Source organism: Ascidiella aspersa, chromosome 4, assembly GCF_963924565.1.
Source record: "Ascidiella aspersa chromosome 4, kaAscAspe10.2, whole genome shotgun sequence".
Classification (NCBI taxonomy): Eukaryota; Metazoa; Chordata; class Ascidiacea; order Phlebobranchia; family Ascidiidae; genus Ascidiella; species Ascidiella aspersa.
The window spans coordinates 25,252,099-25,274,599 of NC_139450.1; the positions used below are offsets into that span (position 1 = coordinate 25,252,099).

At 36.7% G+C, this 22,501-nt stretch overlaps 1 protein-coding gene across 1 annotated transcript; it reads right to left on the reverse strand.

The window, feature by feature from the left end:
* Positions 1-626: 626 nt before the first annotated feature.
* Positions 627-12,352, reverse strand: LOC146157117 (DNA replication licensing factor mcm7-like). The gene is made up of 16 exons (XM_083388624.1): positions 12,261-12,352; positions 10,851-10,933; positions 8,719-8,883; positions 8,359-8,490; positions 7,979-8,155; positions 7,562-7,699; positions 7,257-7,439; positions 7,091-7,172; positions 6,529-6,645; positions 6,212-6,369; positions 5,748-5,900; positions 5,059-5,240; positions 4,162-4,245; positions 3,573-3,741; positions 1,826-1,935; positions 627-1,135 (listed from the first exon to the last, which is right to left on the reverse strand). Exons 1-16 carry the CDS (start codon positions 12,292-12,294, stop codon positions 922-924), a joined length of 2,181 nt encoding a protein of 726 aa, XP_083244750.1. The 5' UTR covers positions 12,295-12,352; the 3' UTR covers positions 627-921.
* Between the last annotated feature and the right edge of the window lie 10,149 nt (positions 12,353-22,501).

Below are 22,501 nucleotides of genomic sequence, written 5' to 3' on the forward strand. Positions count from 1 at the left end.
GTTTTATTTAACTGGTAATCTTATTTCCAGTTAGTTGCATTTTAAAGTATTGCTAAGCAATTTGGCAATATCTCATTTTGAGTGGCACAATAAAACTTGCATTAAAAGGCGCGAACTGAAAAAGGTTGGAAGAACTGCTTTAAAATGATTCCGAAACTTTTTAAGGGAACAACATGTATAACGCTTTGGGTATTTTAGGTCAATGCTCGGCAATCGCCGGTCCGCGAGGAGTTCATTACCGGTCCGTAGCAGGGTTTCCAGATGATATTTTGATAAAAATATAACTTCTCGTACGTACAATATATCGAAAACGGGCCATATATAAATTTTTTTGATGTTCAAGCGTGCTCACCCCACAGTGCAATAGAATCAAATCATGCAAACAATGTCTATAAACAATGTTGATGTTCAGACAGGAAATTTTAGAAAAAACGCAAGCATTTTAATTAGGACATTGAATAAAGTTGTTCCTTTACTGAACATTTGTTGTTTTTAAGGCCGGTCCCGACAAAATTTCAGTTTTAAACCGGTCCGCAGTGTAAAAAAGGTTGCCGACCACTGTTTTAGGTGACTTAGGCCTGGCAATTAAATTAGGGCCCTAGTCAATCAAAAACTTCGCTACACTGCATGGTGATATCATTTTATTTATCTTGGCAAACAGCATTTACACCCTGAACAATTTAACAAACAAACAAACATTTATTGGCATTTCCACATTTCAATTCATGATAAACACTAAAACGATACAATGCGGACAGTTTCTACCGAACGAAATATACAATTGGGGATTCTATACAATGGTTTCAAACGCAAACGGCCACCAAACGGTCATTTTAGAAGCCAAATTCCAAGGAAAGGGATAAAGGTCGTTTTCTATCGAATGAGCGACAACAGCAGGGGGGGGGGGGTCGAAATTTTGAACTAAATAAAAGTAAGGCGGGTCTTGGCTGCGTTTAGCAACCAAACGTTAAGCGCCTCGTACTCTTCGATTGCCTCGTCGAACTGGTCTGGAGTGTAGCCCTTGGCAACGCAGCGCAGGCGGGCGTCAGTGACACGGACGCTTGCCACTGAGCCACCGTCGACTGACACCATGTCGCGGATCACTTGGAACACCGCGTCGGTCGGTCGTTGTTGCCTGAAAAAAGAGCAAAGCGGTTTAGGTTGCTGTCCGGTAATACGTTTCAGAATTCCAATACCAATGATGCATATGTTAAAAGTACTCCAGAAGCTTTGGCAAGACAAAAAACGTTCGGCATTCCCCGAAGATAAACTAAGGTATGCTGGAAAATTTATCAAATGAGGATTGGTAACTGCAAGTGCTAATTTGCTTGTAAATGTGCAAATTTGACACGAAAGGTCGAATGAAACCAATGATTTTTTTAGCGAAACGTACCTTTACTTAACCTAAAGCTTTACAAAAAAGTACCTGTGGGCATTCCCCAAATATAAACGAAAGTATGCTGGAAACTCTTCGAATGAGGATTAGTTAGCAACCGCAAGTGCTGATTTGTTTGTAAATTTGCAAATTTTACACGAAAGCTCGTGTGAAACTAACGATTTTTATAGCGTAAATCATTTCTACTTATCTTAAAAAGAGCTTTACAAAAATGTACCTGTGGAGCTTTACAAAAAAGTACCTGTGGGCATTCCCCAAATATAAACAAAATAATGCTGGAAAACTTTTCGAATGAGGATTAGTTAGCAACTGCAAGTGCTGATTTGTTTGTAAATGTGCAAATTTGACACGAAAGCTCGAGTGAAACTAACGATTTTTTTAGCGTAAATCACTTCTACTTATCTTAAAAAGAGCTTTACAAAAACGTACCTGTGGGTGTGTTCAGCCGCAGGGTTTAGGGTGTCTTTTGACATTTCCATCATCCGCATCGCTTCGTTCACGTCATCCTTTTCCACTACATCAGCCAAGCGTAAGCGGGCCTGTAAAGCAAAATTTAGAGCTGCTTAATTTTTCGACTTTAAAATACAAAAATGATTCGTGACGCATTTCTGTGGAATTTCCCATAACATTTGAGGTTCGATTTTTTTAAATAACGGGGTCAGCTTCGTCTTCTGCTTAATGCAATTGTTCAGTTGAAAGTGACAGCAATCGGCCAGATCAATAAAAGTGCAATGCATCAGCTTGGTAAACTTTATGGTTTGCAGCGAATATTGATCGACCGAGCGTGTGTTGGTTGGTGTAAACAAAGCTTTATTTTCTTGACAAAGAGTAAAAATTCTGTAATAATTTACTGGCCATGCCAAACAACAGGTGGCGCAAAAAATTAACTCCCTTTTACACAAACTCCACCCGAAAAAAACTCCATAGTATCACGGACTTATCAATGCAAATGCAAACCTCATTGGGCGACAAAAACGTTCGATACCTTTTGGACAAATGCTGTATGGTCCGGTTTTCAACCAGTCTAGGGAAGTGCAATAATATCACGAGAACAGAATCACTGCACAAGCCTAGGCCGACCGATAAACGGAAAAAAGGTTTGCTTTTGGTGAAAGTTAAGACGACCAAAGCATCCCAACACAACGCCAACAGCATGAAGCTATCTAGCACGTTAGATCCGAGGCGAATTTTCACCAGAACCTGAAGGCCGGGACAAGTGCAATACGACTCTCTGGCACGCATTTCCACCAGTCCGGACCGACAGGGTATGCTGGGAAGTTTGTCGAATTAAAGAATTGTTGATTACAAATCGGCAGGTTTCAACTCTTTAGCTACTCCATGGTTGCATTCAGGGCCGGATTTACCATTAGGCTACTAAGGCTACATAGCCTTAGCCCAGTGCTTCTCAGCCCATGGATCGCGACCCAAAATTGGGTCGCTGTTTGATTTGGTTGGGTCGACTGCAGTAGCTCACATGTTTATACTAATTGAGATTGGTTCTGAGAAAGATTTCTCAATTTGGAAAATTAAGGAAGCAAAACAAATAACGTTTTAGAATAATTTTAAAAATTCGAAATTCTTTATGCTAATGCCTATTTTTCGTGCGCTAACAAGAAAAAACAATTGGGTCGCCAAAGATTAGTCGTCGTGCTTACGCTTAATATTTGGGTCGCGGCGAAAAAAGGTTGAGAAGCACTGCCTTAGCCCTTGAAAAATTCGGCCCTCAATTTTATTTAAGGGTAAATTTTTGTAAGGCTAATAGTGATACAGACCAGTACAGTACAGTTTTTGATGAATTTGTTTTTCCTTTTTGTGTATTCTTCAAAGTATCAATAATGTGCTCATTAAAACTTGTTATAGTCGACACTATTAAAATATATGGTAAAATATTGTATATTTATCCAATCAGTGAAAAATGAAACTTTTGTTTCCAGTTCAGCTTTTTAATGGTTTGCAAAATTAGGCCCTTCTCTAGTAAACAGCCTTAGGCCTACAATATCTTTAATCCGGCCTTAGTTGCATTGTATTTCTAAGCTGTCAATTCCCCACCTTAAAATAGTTTGCACTGACATCAAAAAGTCTTTGTCCCAACAGTTCTAAAAACGTTAAATTACTATCAATGAAAGTAAATCTCTTCGTTAATGGCCAACGAAATCGCTTAAAATAAACACATTACCAGGGCGGTGGCCAGGCGTAGGATGGAGAGCAGGGTTCGAGCCGAGGTGAAAGTAGCGTCGTTGCTTGCGCGCGCCTCCTTGCGGAGTTCTACGTACGCTGCTGTGATGTAATCTGTGAGCTGACGCGGAACGGCTGGCTGCTTCTTCTTGCACAGATCGATGTAGCGCCTGTAAAACCGGACGCTGTTAATCCCACAGGAATCACTCTAGTCGTTGACTGGACAATGAAATGTTAAGCGGTAGCTTGGTAATAAGGTGAGGCTAAAAACTCGGCTCTCCTGTTTCCAAACATGGGATATAAGAAAGCTGGCTAATTTTAAGGTGCTGTAAAAAGGCTGAACATGAAGGCGGTATAACACAGTACGAAATTGACACGCATACAGGCTAACAGATTATTCGACAGAATTCCCACAGAAGCATGTAAAATTAAAATGGACCTACTGCTTCGGAGTCCACTTTATAACACTCAATTAAGCAAGAGCAAAACAGACCGACCAACCACATTAGTGTTGCCAATAGTGTTGCCGGGTGAAATTCGCATAAAACAAAAAGAGCATTAGTTCCTCAAAATGAAACGCGTTCACTTACCTCATCAGTCGCATGTCGATCGGTTCGAACTGCAGGGGAGGATGAACAGAGTTCATGTGGACGTAGGTGATGTGCTGAGCCAAACTAAACAAACGGAGCGTTTTTATTTTCTGTGTAAGGCAATCTGGCTACCGAATTGGCGTTGAAACATTAAAGCCCTTTCTTTATTTTATTCAAAAGCTAATTATTACTTTGTTCTATGAATGAAGAAGCGATAGAACAAAAATATTGCCATATAGGTGGTTATAAACTCAAATTGTGTTGTTGGTTGTTTAATATAATATATTTGGATTATTTTAATTTGTAATTGCGTGTCTGAACACTATCGTTCCAATAAGGAAAGTTCCCTCGGGTTAGAGCATCAATTTGAGTGTAATATATTTGCTGTTCCAAAGCGCGGATATATTTCAGGGTTGTAATTCGAAATATCTAGACCTATAACGATGTATAACTGACAATCCTTGAATAAAAACAGCATGTTCCACGAACATAGTACAACGGTCTCGTAAAAACAGGGCCGATGGTCATTTAGTTCAAAATGGTCATGTTTTATTGCGGTCACCATAAGTAATATATTATGGCCACACCGAATCGACTTAGAATCTACAATCTAAGGCGTTTGGAGAAAGTTATTTTTTGTTTATTTGAAGGCTTTATTCATTTTCAACATCCTGTTGAAAATAAATGAAGATATTGTTGAATCATTCTAAAAAAAAATAAATGCTACCTTACTACAACCTACAGCCATTATATTCCAAGGCTTTGTTAAACTTTAGGTAAAGTTAGAAAAAATATAATTTTTGAAGACTGGGTGACGCAGCGTCGGTAAAAGGCACTAGGCGATGCGCCACCAGAAAACTACTCAGTATAAAGCTTGTGCGGGAACGGAGGGTGTACCGGAGGTCATTCTCTCGGTCAGGCTTGTCCTGGATCAACCAGAGCAGGTCGAATCGTGAAAGCAGGGCGGCGGGCAGCTGGATGTTGTGCTCGATCGACTTCTTGGGATTGTAGCGGCCGTAGGCGGGGTTCGCAGCTGCCAGGATGGACACCCTCGCGTTGAGTGACGTCATAATACCGGCCTGCAAACAAGCACGCGCAGGAATTACTCGCCAATGTTTTGGAACGTCTTTCGTGAGACAATGGGTGGAAGCATTAAGTAGGGTTACATTTTTTTTTGTTATTTTATTTGAAACTCCATTAAAAAAACTAATCTAAGCGTTCTGGGAAATTTCACATGTAGCAACAAGCATAGCGACTTTTGGATGCACAAAATAGCATGTGGTAATGCAGGTAAATAACAGTTGATCAATGGTTTTATTAACATACTAGCATCGACATAATGACCCTTTTTAGGCCAAATTCTAAACGCTAAAAGTGCAATACATATTAGTAGAACATGGTAAATTGAAAGTTAAGCATAGTTTAATTTTCAAAACACGCCAAAAAGCATTCAAATTGGACACATCCCTACAAAGTATAGTGTGATGCTGAATTGAAGCTAATAAGCCAGATCATTCTAGAATTACGATAAAGCGAACTGTTTATTTTGACCAGTATGACATTTGGTATATGAACCGACTGATTACCTTGGCAATGGAGATTGTTTGCTGTTCCATGACTTCATGGATAGCTGTTCGGTCTGCATCCATCATTTTGTCGAACTCATCAATGCAGCAAACCCCTTGATCTGCAAGGACAAGTGCACCACCCTCCAGAACCATTTCACCAGTTACCTGATCCTGTTGTATAAAATGTTCGGCATTTTAGGTTTTGAAAATCTACATGGCATTTTAAATTAGCAGGACAGTCAACTTTTTGTACTCTATTTCTGTGTCTCATGTTGGTAACACATTTATATGGCAATAAACCATAAAGACATAGACACATTTCGATTCAAGCTTGAGTACAGTTTATTTTTCAATGGAATAGAATGAAACAAAATAAAGAAACTGTCTAGTTTTGTATCTTAGTCAAATATTTATAACAATAAAAACAATTTCACTATGTACCACACATCAATGGTATACAATATACATAAGAACTAATGAACCTTCATAACAGCTGCAGTAAGTCCAACTCCAGATGAACCCCTGCCTGTTGTATATTGACTTCTTGGAGCCAGACGGTCAATGTAGGAGAGAAGTTGAGATTTGGCAACACCAGGGTCGCCCATCAGACAAATGTTGATGTTGCCACGAATCTTCATTCCTAAATAACCAGTACTTTGCATTGCATTGTTACAGCTGAATTTGTTTTTTGCTGTGTTGTTTTTTTATTATACGCAAAAATTTAAATATTCTAGTTTTAACGGTCTTAAATTCGGATTTATGTATGTGTGGCATTCAAACACTAAAACAACATACTTACCATTTGAATTCCGATCTACTCCACCAACCAAGAGCAGCAACAAAGCTTTTTTAATGTCCTCATGTCCATAGATCTCAGGTGCAATAGAATTTGCAAGTTTGTCATAAAAATCCTCCTCTACCAAAAGAACATTTTAACATATTTAATGATAAATAGAGATTAACCGTTACCAATTTGAGACCCATACTAATATCTGATTTCAAAGTTTTTGCCAACAGATACCCAAATAATTGAAAAAATAATTGAAAAGAAAATCTAAAAAACATTTGATGTTATTTGCCTATATTTATTAAACTTTTATTTGGCAGTTTATCTAATTTTCAGGAAAAAACTATATCATACGTTTGTATTAATATCGGCCAAAGCTTACTGATAAAAAGGTTGAGAGATACTTTTTTTAACTTATTGAATGGATTTCAACCATATTTATTTGATTTTTGAGATTTATACAATGACAGATTTTTGTAATTTAAGGTTTGCTTTAAGTTACATGTTTTAAAACACATTTAGTCGTTTTTCGTCTGCTATTGATTGTAATGCAAAATGTTAATAACAGATTTACGAGTAATTTGCTCTATCTCTTCATCAGTCATGTCTCCTTGATCTTGTTCATTTTCTTGTGTTTTGTTCATCTGTACAACTCTCTGATTGAAAGAAATAAAAAATTAAAGCACAAACACATCAGACTGATACTATTTTTTAAGTACAAGAAAGAAAAAAACACATACATGTGCTTCCATGTAGGAGTCAGTCAAGAGGCCCTGTTGCATTTGACGGAAACCAACTCGCAACATTGGAAGGAACACTCCTGTTATGCTAACATGGTCTCCAGGAAAGGCAGCCCTTGTAGTTTCGCCACGACAGTAAACTGTTAAACTGCGAGGAATGTTGCCCACAGGAACCATGTCGCTCTAAAATACAAAACTCCCTTGATTCACATTGCAAATCAACATCTGTCACATTGTAAATTGTGTTTCCACACCCAGGTTTGTTCTCAGAATTAAAGTATGTGGGTCATTTACCAAAAACTTACATGCTCTTGGATTTTAATTTCTTGAAATTTTGTAAACTTTGATCCACGATTCTGCAGGAAAAGACGCCCGCCACTTCGATTGGTTTGACATTCTTCACTTGGACACATTTCCAGTGGCATGAAAGTTGGTGATGTTATCTAGAAGTCATTTTTAAAAGAGCAACAGTTGCAAATTTTAATTGAATGCGATCTTCTTAATATTTTATTATTTAAATAATACACAGATGATGCCCGTAGGGCATAGGGAGTGAAGTATAGTTTTTGTATAAATTCCAGACAAGGTTATTTTCAGGTTTACAAGTATTGCAGTTAGTTTGTCTTTCATTCTTTTAAGCAGGCTGCATTAAAATATAAAATCAAATAATTCACTGACTGGTTAAATTATATTGCAGACATGAAAGTTGTAGTATTGCTTACCGGTTGATAAGTTTCACCACCACAGCGATCACATGTGTAAGTGGCAACAGACATCATTGGTTTAACTTCAGTAGCTCGTATTACAATGCCTCGCACCACCGTCAGTTTGCCAATGTTTGCTGCTTTTACCTCTCTAATGGGATAGGCTTGCTGGGAGTTTGAAGCTTTAAAGCTGACCTAAGTATGCATAAAAAATCTTAAATAAACAATGCAAATAATGAATTGCTGAAAACAAAAATATTCTAAATATATATAACGCAAAAAGTAACAAATTAGTACTTTAAACCGAATAATACTCAAAATAATTTTTTTGATATGCCGATTTAGCTGAATTTTGATATGTCAATTTAGCTGAATTTTGATATGTCAATTTAGGTTACCTCAAAGCGCCTCATTAGTTCTGAAGGATACTTGTTTCTCCAATCTCTTTGCTCTGCTGGATCCTGGTGGTTACGTTGCTCCATAAGCAGACGATGCTCAATATAAACATCCAATGCATCCTTGTATGTCACCTTTTAGTATACATATGCTGATTTAAAAGCCAAGAAATCCAAAAGTGATGAACTAATGTTCATGAATGGTTTACTACTATTCATGGTGCAAGATCGTTGGTTTTGCTAGGCATGCATATAAGAGTAACAATGTACAAACTTATACAGGCAGGTCAGGAATGGAAGGTGGTAAATGCGCATGTTATTTAACACTTGACAGCAAAGGAAACGCAGATTATTAGTCCCCACCTCGCGCTCCTTATAACCAGGAAGCAATTCCTCAATAACTTCGGCGAACAGACGCTGGTAACGCAGCGTGTTCTGCACAACATTTTCGGCCAAATCAGCGTCGTATTCTTGAAGGTCATCGAGATCAACAGTCAGCGCCACTTCTTCCCTGTGCGCTAGTTTGGTCTGCAAGATACGATAACGGTTACAGTTTTGCATAAAACTTTTAAACAAAACAAAAAAACAACAACGACGAGAGCTATCTCGTTGAAGCAAAGTAACGCTGAGTGCGCAGATAAATTTTCAAAGCTGCATTAATTATTTATACAGGAACTATACAGTTACGTTACTAACATTGCAACCAGTTAGATTGTAAGTAGGATATTAGGGTAGAACCCGACTATCGCCGCAGTTTTAACATTTCAGCACAACTTGGCAGCCTGTCGTACTGGCCACTCCAATAAGCTAGTCACTTGCATCTGTACACGGTTAACTCTCGGTTCGCCGAACGTCTTAAAAGAGAAAACTCAGGCGCGCGTTTATTGAAGGAGGTTAAGTAAGCAGCGCCAGCGTTAGGTCGTCTTGGGACAAGAGAGCATTGAGAGATAGCGCGCGATCACAGCGCGCCTTTTCGATAAGCCAGGCGAGCAATTCTATTCATACTTGAAACGGTAACGAAAGCACCCAGGCCTTTGGCGAAACGTAAATGAAATAAACAACACTAACTGTTTGAAACAAATTTCCGCACGAAATTATCCGCTTCGTCTAGCACAGGAAACGTTACAAAAGACGGAGTCAAAACGCCGTCAAGTTCATTGACCAAACAAAGTATGTAGTGACACAAAACATTCGAACAAAAGCGATCGCCAACTTTCAAACTAAATGCGTGGTTTGAATGAATAAAACTGCTTGAGGTCCACATCCGAATCAATCGAGGCACTCTCTTAAGTTATGTCACGGCTGAGTGAACCTCCTCGCACTAGATTGTACTCCTTCGGGCGCTTTTAAAGCGCTTTTTCACCAACGGGAGAGTAAACTGACACTGGACTCAGGCGCTGGTCGAGCAGACTAAATAAAAGTGCCGCACTTAAAATTCGCGACGCGGAGGTAAACGGACAATGCAGGATTAAACTGGGCTACATTGTCCTTCTTTATTTCAGGTAGAGAGACATCACCATTTTTTTGGGCGCGACAGCCGCCAGTAACAGGCACCCTAACACGTGGTCGGGGAAATGTGCGACACCGCTGAGAAACCCAGTTAAAAGACTTGGCGCCAAACTTCGCACTGATTCACGCCGAGCCCTTTTCGGCGAAAGAGAATTTAATTGGAGTGAATGGAGTTGCGCCGACCCACAAAACCTACAGTCAAGGCTCCTGCAGCTGTTTCCACTACAGCTCTCCAAATTGACATGCGGCGTTTGCTTGACACTTCGATAGTCGAAAAAGTAAACTAGATTTGCTGCACGAAATATCAAATAATGATACCCAGCGTTGTACAAAAAAACGAAAAAACGGAATTGAACCATGTAAACTTTATTTTAAATAAAAAAAAATCAATACCATCAGTTTGTATTAACACCGTTTCAAAGATGAATGACTAAATAAATAAAATTGATTATACTTCAACCAACATCAAAGTCAAACAAATTAACTAGAACGGCTTAGAAATCAAAAAAACATTTTAAAATGACTTCTTAAAACAAATGTACAGTATGTACTTAATAAAGCATGGCAAATATTAATGATTAACGTCTAAATAGGTAAACCGTTCAAGAAAGTGTCCTAATTTAAATGGTTACTCTGAATCTTAAGGGAACTCCTGAACACACATAATTAAACGAGAGTCGCATGAATAGACCAATGACAAAATGATTACGTATGTGACCAGATCGGTGATGCGAAGATGAACGGTCAGTCTAGTGGAGTATTGTTGTTATTTTACTGTCAGGCTAGAGCCATATGACGCAGCAATACCAAGAAATTGCCTTGAGGCAAGTTGTTCTCAAAAGAAATGAAGCACGACAGAGCAGCAAAAGGCCGGTCGGTCGTTCAGGCGTCAGCATAATTCATGCTACGTGCAATATTTCGGAAAAGTGTTCTCAATTATTATCCGCCCTCGGAATTACAATACTATGACGAAAAATTACACTTACCAAAACTTGTCCATATTTGAAGACTTTTCCAGATCCCGATTCATCTGTTTGGCAAAATTCACTCAGAAATGTTTTACAGCGTTCTGAAACATAGAGTTCGTAGATATTCGTTACATCGTAGACTTGTAAAAGTAGTATTTGGTCGTTTCCAAAGGCGAAATCAAATAAAGCAAAACTAAACTGTCCGTTCGATCGCTACTCGCTTGTTCGACCAACCGCCGCGAAACACAGACGAAAAAGTGACTGGGCGAGGCAGCGGACAAAAGTTATTTAGGCACAATTCGTCGGGCGTCGTGAGTGCCATTGTCCGACTTTTCGTAACAGTACGAAAGAGGCGCACTATCCTTTTTACAAACAGGCCTGAATAACCCAGCTCGATTACAAAAGCAAACATACCAGCCAAGACGGCGCAAAAGAGCGGGCGCAGTAATCAAGTCGCAGAAATGGCGCGGCGAGTGTGAAGACTGAACTACGACACGCTACAAGACTTTCGCCTATCCTATTCTCCGTCAAGCCACACCCTTCATATGCTGGCATATACCGACTGAAACAACACACTTTAGCTTCCTCCTAGGTCCGTGGTTCTCTCACTCGGACCCAGTTTCGCCGACAAATCACCTACGACCGAGTTGTGCGCGCTTCAAGCGGCCGACACGCCAGAACGATTAGCATGGGCGATGAGCGCCAAAGAACGGCGCAGGGCGCCTTATCTTGCTCTCAGCACATTCACTCGGGCAAGAAGGCGTGCGCGCGTTGCCGCGGCTGCTTGAAAGATTTGCGATTCTGTTTCTTTTACACGCGCAGCTCCCCGACTTTCTTCGGGCACACGGTCAGTCCTGTGGGGAAACTGTTGGCTAACTGTGCTGGCAAACACACGGAAGGCTACTTTACGAACTGGGCGCGCTGAATTTTCGTACGACCGCTTTCGCCCGGGGATTTTAGCGACGTTAAACTTGTGCCTACGATTCGCGTTTTTGGCTGTTTCCGCACAAGCCACAATCGCAAAACGAAACATGGTCGCGCGACGCGCGACGCTCGAGGCTGAAGTAGGCCGACAAAGGCCCCACGCTGTAGCGACACAAAAGAAGCGCACGGGCTTGTTAAGGCGCCACACAAAGGGTTTTGAATCTTGTTCACGCACCGTTGCACCCAACGGCTTCGCTTCTATGGCGAAGGCACGAACATCGACGACGTTAATAAAAAGTGCCAGCCATGAGCGCACAAGCAACGATGCTGACGTCTGCCGCAACGGACAAGCGGCGCGGTTGGCATTCCTCCGTGGAAAAGTAGTGGTGACTTACTGGCCAGGGATTCACGACGGTCTACTTAGGTTTACGCCACACATTCAACTGCAAACATGCGTTAAGCAGCGAGCACGAACACGAGTAGGAAACCCAGTGACTGGCTTACCTTTTTCTGCGACATAGTCTCTCTTCTTTTCCATGATTTATTGACAGAGATATATTTTAAAATAAAATAAAAAAATATTTATTCTAGTTTCCTGTAACAGGTATTAAAATATTAATGCCACAAAACATTTTCAGTTAAAATTTATATGAAAAAGAAAACAGATAATCATTCATTTCAACTTTTATTTGTTAACAATTTCACTGACACTATTACACAAAAACACGCTTCCTAAAAGCATTTTTGCCAATAAGATAAATATTTTTTTACCAATAAGACGTTTTCAATGAAGTTGTACAAACGTTCAACAGACAACAAGGAAAAAGGGGGCTACGAAACAACGTGTTTATTCAATACTAATAAGTCTAAACAAAATTCCATGTTTTTCTGAATTCAACAGGTGAAATTTGTTTGGTGTACAACTACATGTACCTATTTTTTACACAAGTTAGTTAATTAATGTAGTGTTGTAAACCAGTCAATCTGAAATTACGTAAGTCCCATTAAGACATTTAAAAAATAACTCAATTCAAAGTCAAGCATTTAAAAAAAAATAACAAGTCAAGTCCCAGTCCAAGTCATCAGTTGCCCAAGTTAAGTTGTTATAAGAGCAAGTCAATTTTAAGTCATGTCATTGACAAAAAAGTAAACTGGTAGACCATTAAAATTGGTAAACTCATCTGATTAGTAATAATTTAACTAAGAAAATAAAGACAATCACAATATGCAGAAAAAAAAGTGGTCAATGTATAAAACTTGAGACAAATTTTAATGAAAAACAATTAATTTAATCCCAAGGTATTTGAAAAGTCCAAGTTAATGCAACTGTTTTTAGTAAATTTGTTTTTAGCCTATTTGGTCAAACAGAACTTGAAAAAAAAAACTAATAAAAAAACAACATTTTTAATAGATATATTGTCTAACAAAACACAATTTTGTTTTTGCCCTCAATGCACCATTTAAATCAATCAACATTTGTCTAAAAACCAAAGCTTCAAAACATTGGTCAATCCAGCTAATAATCAATCAAAATGATAAACTCATGGAATAACATATTTGGTATAGCTTTTGCCAACACTGGCTTACAGCATTAAAATTCGAAAAAACATGAAAGATTTTTAGACATTGTAATAGAAGTATATTGATGGGGTGCTGCTAACATTATATTATCTGATAACTTATATAAGACAAGTAACATTATACAAATATATGTCAAACAAATTATTTACATGATATTCCACATTTATTTTGAAACATTACAGTTAGTACTACAAACAACTACAGATTTAAAATATCGCACTCTTGGAATTCATGAAACTTTGACGTCCAATAATATCACATTAAAATAAATTATTGTTTCCCAGAAGTGTAGATTTTACAGAATCTTTGAGTAAAAAGGATCAGGTGATTCTTAAAATGTGCAGTTTTGAGTTGGGGTGTGTTGAGTTATGACTTATGAGAACTACATCTCTATCCTATTTTGAAATAATTAAAAGAGGATGAGAACCGAAAAAAATCTACATCATATCAAAAACAAATTTAATGGAAAACAAATATGCAATTTTGTAATATCTGTACGTAGGTAATTAACACAAATAGCTTGTTTGTAAACTCTGACATTTAAGCAGTTCTAAGATCCACAAACATATTTAACAAGATGTTAACCAGCAATGACAAAAATGCCTCTTCCATAAAATAATTTAACTTCCATAAATAATTTAAACTACTAAAGTGTTTTTAATGTTTTATATTTGAATTTTCTTAGTAAAAAACATTCATTAAAGAATAGATAAGACTACCAATCATTTTAGTAAAGAAGTGCTAAGATGAATTTGTTCACAAAAAAAACATTTGGTTTTTACTTGATATCTTAAAACATCTTCTATGCAAGAAAATTCCATATATATAATGATGTATTTAAGTCCAGGCATGCAATAGATTAAATCATTCTAAAAAGAGACATCCAATACTTCATAACAAACCATGTACAGTGTACATTTCATAATTGGTGTCACAAGAGATTTATGCAAAATAACATTTTGCCAGAGTTTACATCATTTTTTTGAAATAAATATGCCCAAACTGTGTTTTATTGTAAATGTACTTATTACTTAGATTATTACTAATATACACCAAAACAATAAACAACTTTTTATTCCCATACAAACTATAAACCAGTTTTGTTTTAACAAAATGCAATCATTACCATTTAAATTTTAACATTATGTGGTAGTTAAACTTAATAAAGAAAACCATTATTAAAAGCCTAAATTTCTTTCCATTCCATGCTGAAATTGTTTTGCCTGTTCTGTGCAAATCAAACTGTTTCAGTTTTAGATCTTGGTTTCCGAAAATCTCATGAATTATGAACATACCAAATCGCATTGCATATTAAAAAAAAAATATTGCAATGTGTAATTTCCAATTAACTGCCAACAAATAAAACCTAAATATATTTATTTAAATCAGTCTAAAACAACGGTTTCCAAATCTGGGATCCGCGGATAAACTGGGGTCCGTGCACCAGTTTTAGAGGGTCCGCAATAAGAATTGAATTAGTCAAGTTTTTAAATATTGCTCTTTAGCGAATGTTTTTAAACATTAGTCTATGTTTGCATGTTTTATAATGTCTCTTGTGACATCATGAACCATCTATTATGCTCTACTATCTGTTCGCATAAGAAAGTTGTTATATTGGAGGGAATTGTGACTGCACTCCTGTAATACAAGAAACATGGCTCAACTGACCCTTGATTTTTACAGGGCTGTGAAATATCAAAATAATCGCAAAGGGTTCACCACGCAAAATTTTTAGAAAAAAATGAGAACCACTGGTCTAAAACATACTTTTTGCATTTATAAATGCTTTTAAAATGTCTACTCTGTATGCATTGCATGTCTACAGTATAAACTTAGTTAGTGCAGATACAAAATTTGAAAATTTTAATAATTTTAAACAGTTTCTTAGTTGAGTTGGGGTTGGTGCAGTCTTTTGAGAGACTCAAATTATTGAGTGCAGGTTAAATAAAACTTTATTTTGACACCCCTGGTGTAGCTAGTATAAAGACAAAAGAGTTGTGTTGTGGCGAATCGGCATGTTTAGTTAGGGGTAAGAAGGCTGCTGGCTCTGAAGACGAAAGCCGACGGCTGCCTAGTCTCTTACAAGTTCTTAATCCGACTCCGAAGGAGCAGGCCGCTAGAATACCTGTCCTTAACTTCTTATACTCTAGGCGAAGACACTTCACTCAGTAGATGTTGCCCGTCGAGTATATTAACAAATCTCATAAACACACGATAAACGGAGCGGTGATTCAAGCCGCTATTAGTAAGACGTATATCATAGAATAGCTTGCGAAACGATCAAAGCGCACGATTCGGCGTTAGGTCACGCGTCAGTGGACAACGGTCACGTGTATAGTGACGTCAAAGTAGGCTAACTGCTACAGTGTTTCTTGTTTTTTTTTATAAAAACTTTTACGACCTTGCCCATTACATAATTAACTTGTTTGTTGTTTGTTTTGCAAAAGTGTCATGGGATTGCAAAGTTTGATCGCACAATATTTTCATCAGCAGTTGTACTTGTATTTTATGTAAAATTATCAGGAAATGCAGGCAGCCATGAAAAGTTAATCTAATCCGAAAAACTCGATTTACTGCTGTGCAAATTGAAGAAGTCACTTTAATTTTAACACATAATTTAAAGCTGCTTAAACATCACGCCTGCGCTATATCCAGTTTTTTTATCTTGGAACGCAAAGAAAAATAATTAACTAATTGTTTTTTAAGTGCATTTACTTAACACATAACTTATATTAATACTTGACCCAGCAAATGCTAACTCTCACCCTAACCCAACTATTGTTAACATAATAAATCCCGGACGAAAATGTGGTAGGATTCTAGAAAAGAGCTGAAGGTGGGTCAAGTATTATTATATTGCTTAACCTACCCAAACCCGCACTCTAACCCAAATAATGTTCTTGATAGTAGGATTCTTGACCAGAGCTCAAGTTCACCAACGCGTTTGCCAAACTTTGAAATTTTCACTAACTGCAAACAGCTATAGCAATAAATTGGGCGCTCTTTCACTATTGTACGTAAAAATTAATAAAAAAAAAAAATTTCTTTAAATGCCGCATACCACAACACATATTGTTTGGGTTAGGGTGCGGGTTAGCATTTGGTCGAGGGTGGGTCAAGTTATTATTAATAATAAACATAATATTACTTGACCCACCCTCACCCAAACGCTAACCCGCACCCTAACCCAAACAATATGCGTTGTGGTATGCGGTATTAATATTTTTTTTTCATAACTTTTCACGTACAATAGTGAGAGCGCCATAAATTGAATGCTGGTCTAGAATCCTACCAGAGGTTTGAAACAATTCTTAAAGCAACGCAAATTATTTGGGTTAGGCTGTCGGTTAGTGTTTGGATAAGGGTGGGTCAAGTATTAATTTATATTTTATAATAATGCTTACCCAAACCTAAATGCTAACCCGCACCCAAACCCCCAAAATGTTCGATGTGGAAGATATCTAGACTAGCGTCATAAATTGTATTGTAATTTTGCAGACCTGGTTACAGTAGTGCGAGTTTTTAAGTTCGGTTAACGGGCGAGCCGGGCAAATAGTCTCTTCTATTGATTTACCATGCTGTGGAAAGTATGGCGGGTAACACTAATTTACGGAATGATGAATGGTCGGAACGCTTACAGTATTATTATTAAATATAATAACACTTGACCCACCTTCACCCAAACTCTAACCCCCACCCTAACTCAAATATTGTGCGTTGGTTTAATAATTGTTTTAACGGGGTAACACTTAAATTAGTGAGCGTTCCGACCATTCATCATTCCGTAAATTAGTATTACCCAGTATGGCAAATATTGTGCGTTGATTGAATAATTGTGGTAGGATTCTAGGCCAGCGCCGTACTTTTTTTACCTTTGTTGCACCCGGTCACCCGGATTTTTACGGCCTTGCACCCGTCGAAAATCGTCGAAATCTGCCATACTTTCCAGCAGTGTTAATTTATGCAGCAGCTTTTAAGAATAACGATAGCACATTTGTACCAAATAGAAAAGCTATAGTCATTATGCAGCAACATACCTTATTCCAAGATAAACGATTCGAAAATAAACAATTCCAAACAAAATATAGAACATAACAATACGCATAAAAAGTCTCATTACTATCTTAACCATTAAAATTAGAACCTTAAATCAAAATAAGGAAAGGCGGGAAATCGAAGCAGAGTTTTAAAGAGATAAGGACAGTAGAGTAAAAAATATGCATTAAATTGATTTTTTTGAAGTTTTTTTAATTTTATTTTTGTATAATACAGTTTAATTTTTTTATTTGATAATACACTAACACATAAATATCGTACGATGTAGTAATATTTTCTTGTAAAATATTTTTATGAATTACACTTTAACAAAATAGCTTCGCGGGCAAAGCTATCACGTGATCAGCAACGGTTATTCATGCATAAAAATTTCTTTGTAGGAATTATGATTTTTGAAAATAACATTAAAGCCTACGCATTTAAACGTTTTTATTGAGAAGCACTATATTTATATTTTAAACTCAAAAGTTCATTTAACACTAGATTCTCAATAAAACTAGGTTGTCCACGGTTTGTCCAAATCAATACATTATTACGTTATGAACTTTTAGGTTAAGGCAAAGAGGTTATAACGATATGAGATTATATAATCTCTTTGGTTAAGGGGAATGAAATCCACTCAAGTCGTGTTTCGCTGGTCTGTTTGTTAAAAACATATTATTTTATGTATAAATGTTATATTAGGGGTCTTGCAATATATATATACGATTACACAGTTAATTCATGAATAAACTTTCTAAATAAAAAAGCAATTTTTAATGCCAAACAAGGTAAACAGATCTAATCAGCTGGCCAAACTTTTTAGGCTGCGACCCCTTTTTAATTTATTCATTTTTTAAGGTATTTGTTACAGCAATAAACAGAATGTTTCCCATTGTTTTCATACAGTGCTCAAGTGCTGTATTGACTTCAGTAAATGACTTGACTTAAATGCATTTAAGTCACTTTTCTTTAAATGACTTAACTTAAGTCTCTTGGACAAACTAGTTGACTTGATTTATGTTAAAAATTAATTTGCGTTGAAATGAATTGTTTTCATCATGAATAGTCGAACCGTTTGACTTTTCCGAAACATGTTCTGTTCAGGTTTAAGGATTGTTAGGAATCCGGTTCGGAGCAATTTAGAACAGGGAGTCGAACCGGAACCGAAACGAAACTTTATGAACCGGTTTTGGGTCAATTTTTTCCGAACCTGAACCGTTTTATGTAAGATTTCAAGGACCCGAACCGGAACTGAACCGAATAGTTTGAAAGAACATTAACCTTAACCGAACTCGAACAAGCAAACAAAAGTGGTTCACTCCAGCATGACATCACAACTTGTATTTTACAGAGTTAAGTAAAGCCATGTTCGTTTTTAGATAATTCAATATTGAGTTACTGTTTTTTTAAATACGTCACGTAACTTAGCTTAAATGACTTACACTTTAAAGATTATTCTCTATACATTTATTGACCCACATTTTTAGATTTAACGCAACTGATATTGTATCCGAACCGGAACTTTTAAATTGATCGAAGCCTGAACCGGAAAAGTCAAACGGTTTGAAAACCTGATTTAGAAGTTCCGTTTTACTACGGTTCGACTAAATTTATTTTAAAAATCGGTTTATAAAGTTCCGGTTCGGATACAATATGAGAAGCGGTAATTACACCTAACAATGTTAGTCAATAAAAATTGTAACTTAATCTAAGTTTCTTGACGTACTAAAAAACAGCAGTTCATTATTGAAACCACTGACTAAAAATATCAACATTTTATTTAATGAATATTTATTTTTATCATAAAATTTCGAAAATGGCGTAACTTGACTCTGTAAAATAGACGTTCAGTTACGTACCGGCTAATCATCAAAATCTTACAAAAAAAGTTATCGCATTAGGTTCAGCTCGAACTTGTTTTGGATTCAGTTGCGTATCTCTGATATGCACAAATGTATTGGGCAGTATTTACTGTGTATTTTTTTGGTTGTAATTTTAAATTGCCGTATCCCATTTCCTATTTCGATGCAAGGGTTTTGTCATTTTTTTGCTATTAATTTGAACTGTTTACTTAACAATTTTCTAAAGAAAACAGCGTCGTACATATATATTTTTTCTTTGACATTTTATAGCTATTTGTCTCATTTTCAAAAGTAATACGTAAACCCGAAAAAATAACCGATGTGTGTTCAACCGCTCGTCAGTGAAACATTAAAAATAAATGACTGACGACGGTAAGACCCCAACGCAGTACTTCATACAAGAATGTGTTTTATATATCAATTTAATCGTGATAGCCTATGTCAAAATTTTAATTTTAAAGGTCAAAATTTATCATTCTAGGTCAAAAAATAATCGCCCTACTAACAGGGTATAAGCTTTATATGAGTGTTTACTTTATCATAGTTTATTATTATATGTGTAATAAATATTATACACAAACGACCTTAAATTATTTTGCAAAATACTTAATGTTATGGGGCTCGGTGTTGCATTGGCATGACTTAAGGGTACTTGAGTTTGTGTTTTTTTTTAAACTTGACTTAACTTAAGTAGTCTTTGGGGCAAAATTACCTAAATTGGCCAAATTCATTAGGAAGAAATGACTTAACGTGGACTTATGTTATTTACCAAAGGGCCTTAACCAATTAAAGTTGTTTAAATAAATAGCTGTATTTTATTAAATGTAAAAACAAACATGCTTTGTTTTGTGTTTTATACTTTCTCTACGAAATATAATACAATCTTACTTTAATTAATATGCCCACTCTGTGCTTCTTGTATGGAGCAGCTTTTTTTTTTTAAATTTAATATAAAACCTGTTGGCCACACGAGGGGGCAAAGAGCTATATAAGTTTCACTCGTTTATTTTGAAACTGAGAGAGCGGTATATTGTCTTTGTACTAAAAAGATTCAACCCCAGCAATTGGCAACAAAACGAGGAATTTAATGCACTACACCGTTAATTTCAAACCTTTTTATAAGGCGACCCAAATGGCCTATTCTCGCCGTTTTCGGAATAAACAGTTTCTTCCAAATCTAATTAATAAAAAAAAAAAAAAAAAAAAAACACACCAGAGATTAGCGCGAAGCGCCGAAAATTTTGCATCTACTATTTTAAAAGAGGCAAAAAATAGTTTGTGGGGCATGTCCTCGTGATGCCCTCCCATCTCTGGTGGTAATATATGTTTGTATTACGCCACACTTCCGAACACGGTAAAACTAAGTAGAAGACGAATCACTATTATAGATATAGACCAACAAATAACGCAAAAAATAATTTAAAAGTCTTAATGAAATAATATAGCGAATATTAAATACGTTATTTTTGTTTAACAAGCTTAATTTAAAACAATTTGTTATCGTACGACCTATAGTCTGTTTTAGAGTACTACTTACATGAAATCACCCCGCAATCTACACGTGTTGAGTGGAGTATTTTTTTGTATAAACAAATGGCAACTATATGAGGAAATAATGCTATATGTCAGGTTTGACGCTTTTAATATTAATTTGTTTGACCGTTTTTAATAGCTCTTTTTTTTTAGCAAGCGACCAAAACTAATTTATCAGGCGACCAAACTTTGGGTCGCGACCCATACGTTGGAAAACACTGCTATTCTACCCTAATCACACAATTGCCCTTCCTACATATTTTACTGGACTCTCTAACACCAAGAACAACATCAACATCGAAAAAAAAACACTTTTGCATAAGACCAAAAATAGGATTATACAGGGTTATCTTACTGTGCTTATTTCTGAGATTTGTGCTTATTTTTGAGTTGTGTGCTTAGTTTGTCTTATTTTAGAATTTATTAGACCTCACTACAGTTTTCATTGCATGCTTTCTTATATTTCTTTGGTTTAACGAAAATCAAGTTCATAAAGTTTGACAAAAATATATTATACCTGGCCCGCAATCGTAAATCCTATAACAGTTATCCGGCCCCCTATGGTCAGGCCTTACAAATATCTAACCCTTTATGACAGGGGTTCAACGTGCGGCCCGCGGGCCGCATGCGGCCCTTTACCTTCTTCCAGCTATTTTTCCCTAAATAAGGCTATAGTGTGCGCCATGTTGGGACTTTTGCTCTATCAGTTTCCTGTTTGAAGTGCGATGTAACCCATGTACACCGCTACACTAATGCAGTTGAACTCGAATGAGAAGCATCTATGACAAAACAATCTTCATTCATAATGTTTTAATTGCGTCACGTTGTTATGATAAAGAATTGTTTTGCAACAATTACACTTGCCTAGCATGGTCAAGGTTTAACAGACTTTTGCCAAGCATATTGACTGAGATGTTATGTTTAACACCTGGTTTTGAATTAAGGCTGTTAATTTGACAACTCAAAATTAAAATGTTAAATTGTACTGAGCCGATCCGCACGAGAAATGCGTCATTGGAATTGTAGGAAAATTTATTTGCGAATTAGACAGCAACAGCGCTGACAAAACGGCCGTAGTTGCAGCCTAGTAGCTCATTAGTTTTTCTAGTGAAAGCTGAAAGTATGAATTAGTGTTTATTTGATGTGCGGCCCTAAGCATTACATTTCCCAACTGGCCCTTGTGTTTAAAAGGTTGCCCACCCCTGCTTTATTAAAAACGTTTGGTCAAGCCTGGCCGAAGGCGTCACGTGTGCTTTTAAATTAAAACTATTTCCAATTCAACCAAAAACGCATATTTTTGCGATTTGTGCGATTAAGCTGCTTTGAGCTGCATTTGGCGCAAAGAACAAAAAATGTTTTTAAGATTATTTGTAATTTAATGCCTTGACACCGACAGGATTATGTCTTATTTAGACAATTCGGCTTTGTTATGTTTTGGTCTTAATGCCAGGGTTTTATATACTTTTCTGCTTTAGGTATATGGTTGCTTTTTACTGAAGGCCTTATTGTGTGTTTCCGTTTAACTTATATTGGCCGGTAATCGAAGAACCCTTGGTATATAGGTCTTGGTTTTTCCACAAATGTTTTTTGTATAAAACAACTTGGCCTGTCCTCGTCTATTACTTTCTAGTTTAGGCAAAATTTTTTTGTAATTCATAAAAAAATTGAATGAGTTTTTAACAACGTTAAGAATTGCACTTTTTGTGAAATTTTAGAGAATGTGTATTTTTC

What these genes read in the sequence shown, in the direction of transcription:
- LOC146157117 (XM_083388624.1), bottom strand. Translation starts at nt 12,294, where the DNA reads ATGGAAAAGAAGAGAGACTATGTCGCAGAAAAAG. An exon ending in AGACTATGTCGCAGAAAAAG is followed by an intron (nt 10,934 to 12,260) that starts GTAAGCCAGTCA and finishes TCTATGTTTCAG; the next exon opens with AACGCTGTAAAACATTTCTG. An exon ending in ACTCCTACATGGAAGCACAT is followed by an intron (nt 7,173 to 7,256) that starts GTATGTGTTTTT and finishes TCTTTCAATCAG; the next exon opens with AGAGTTGTACAGATGAACAA.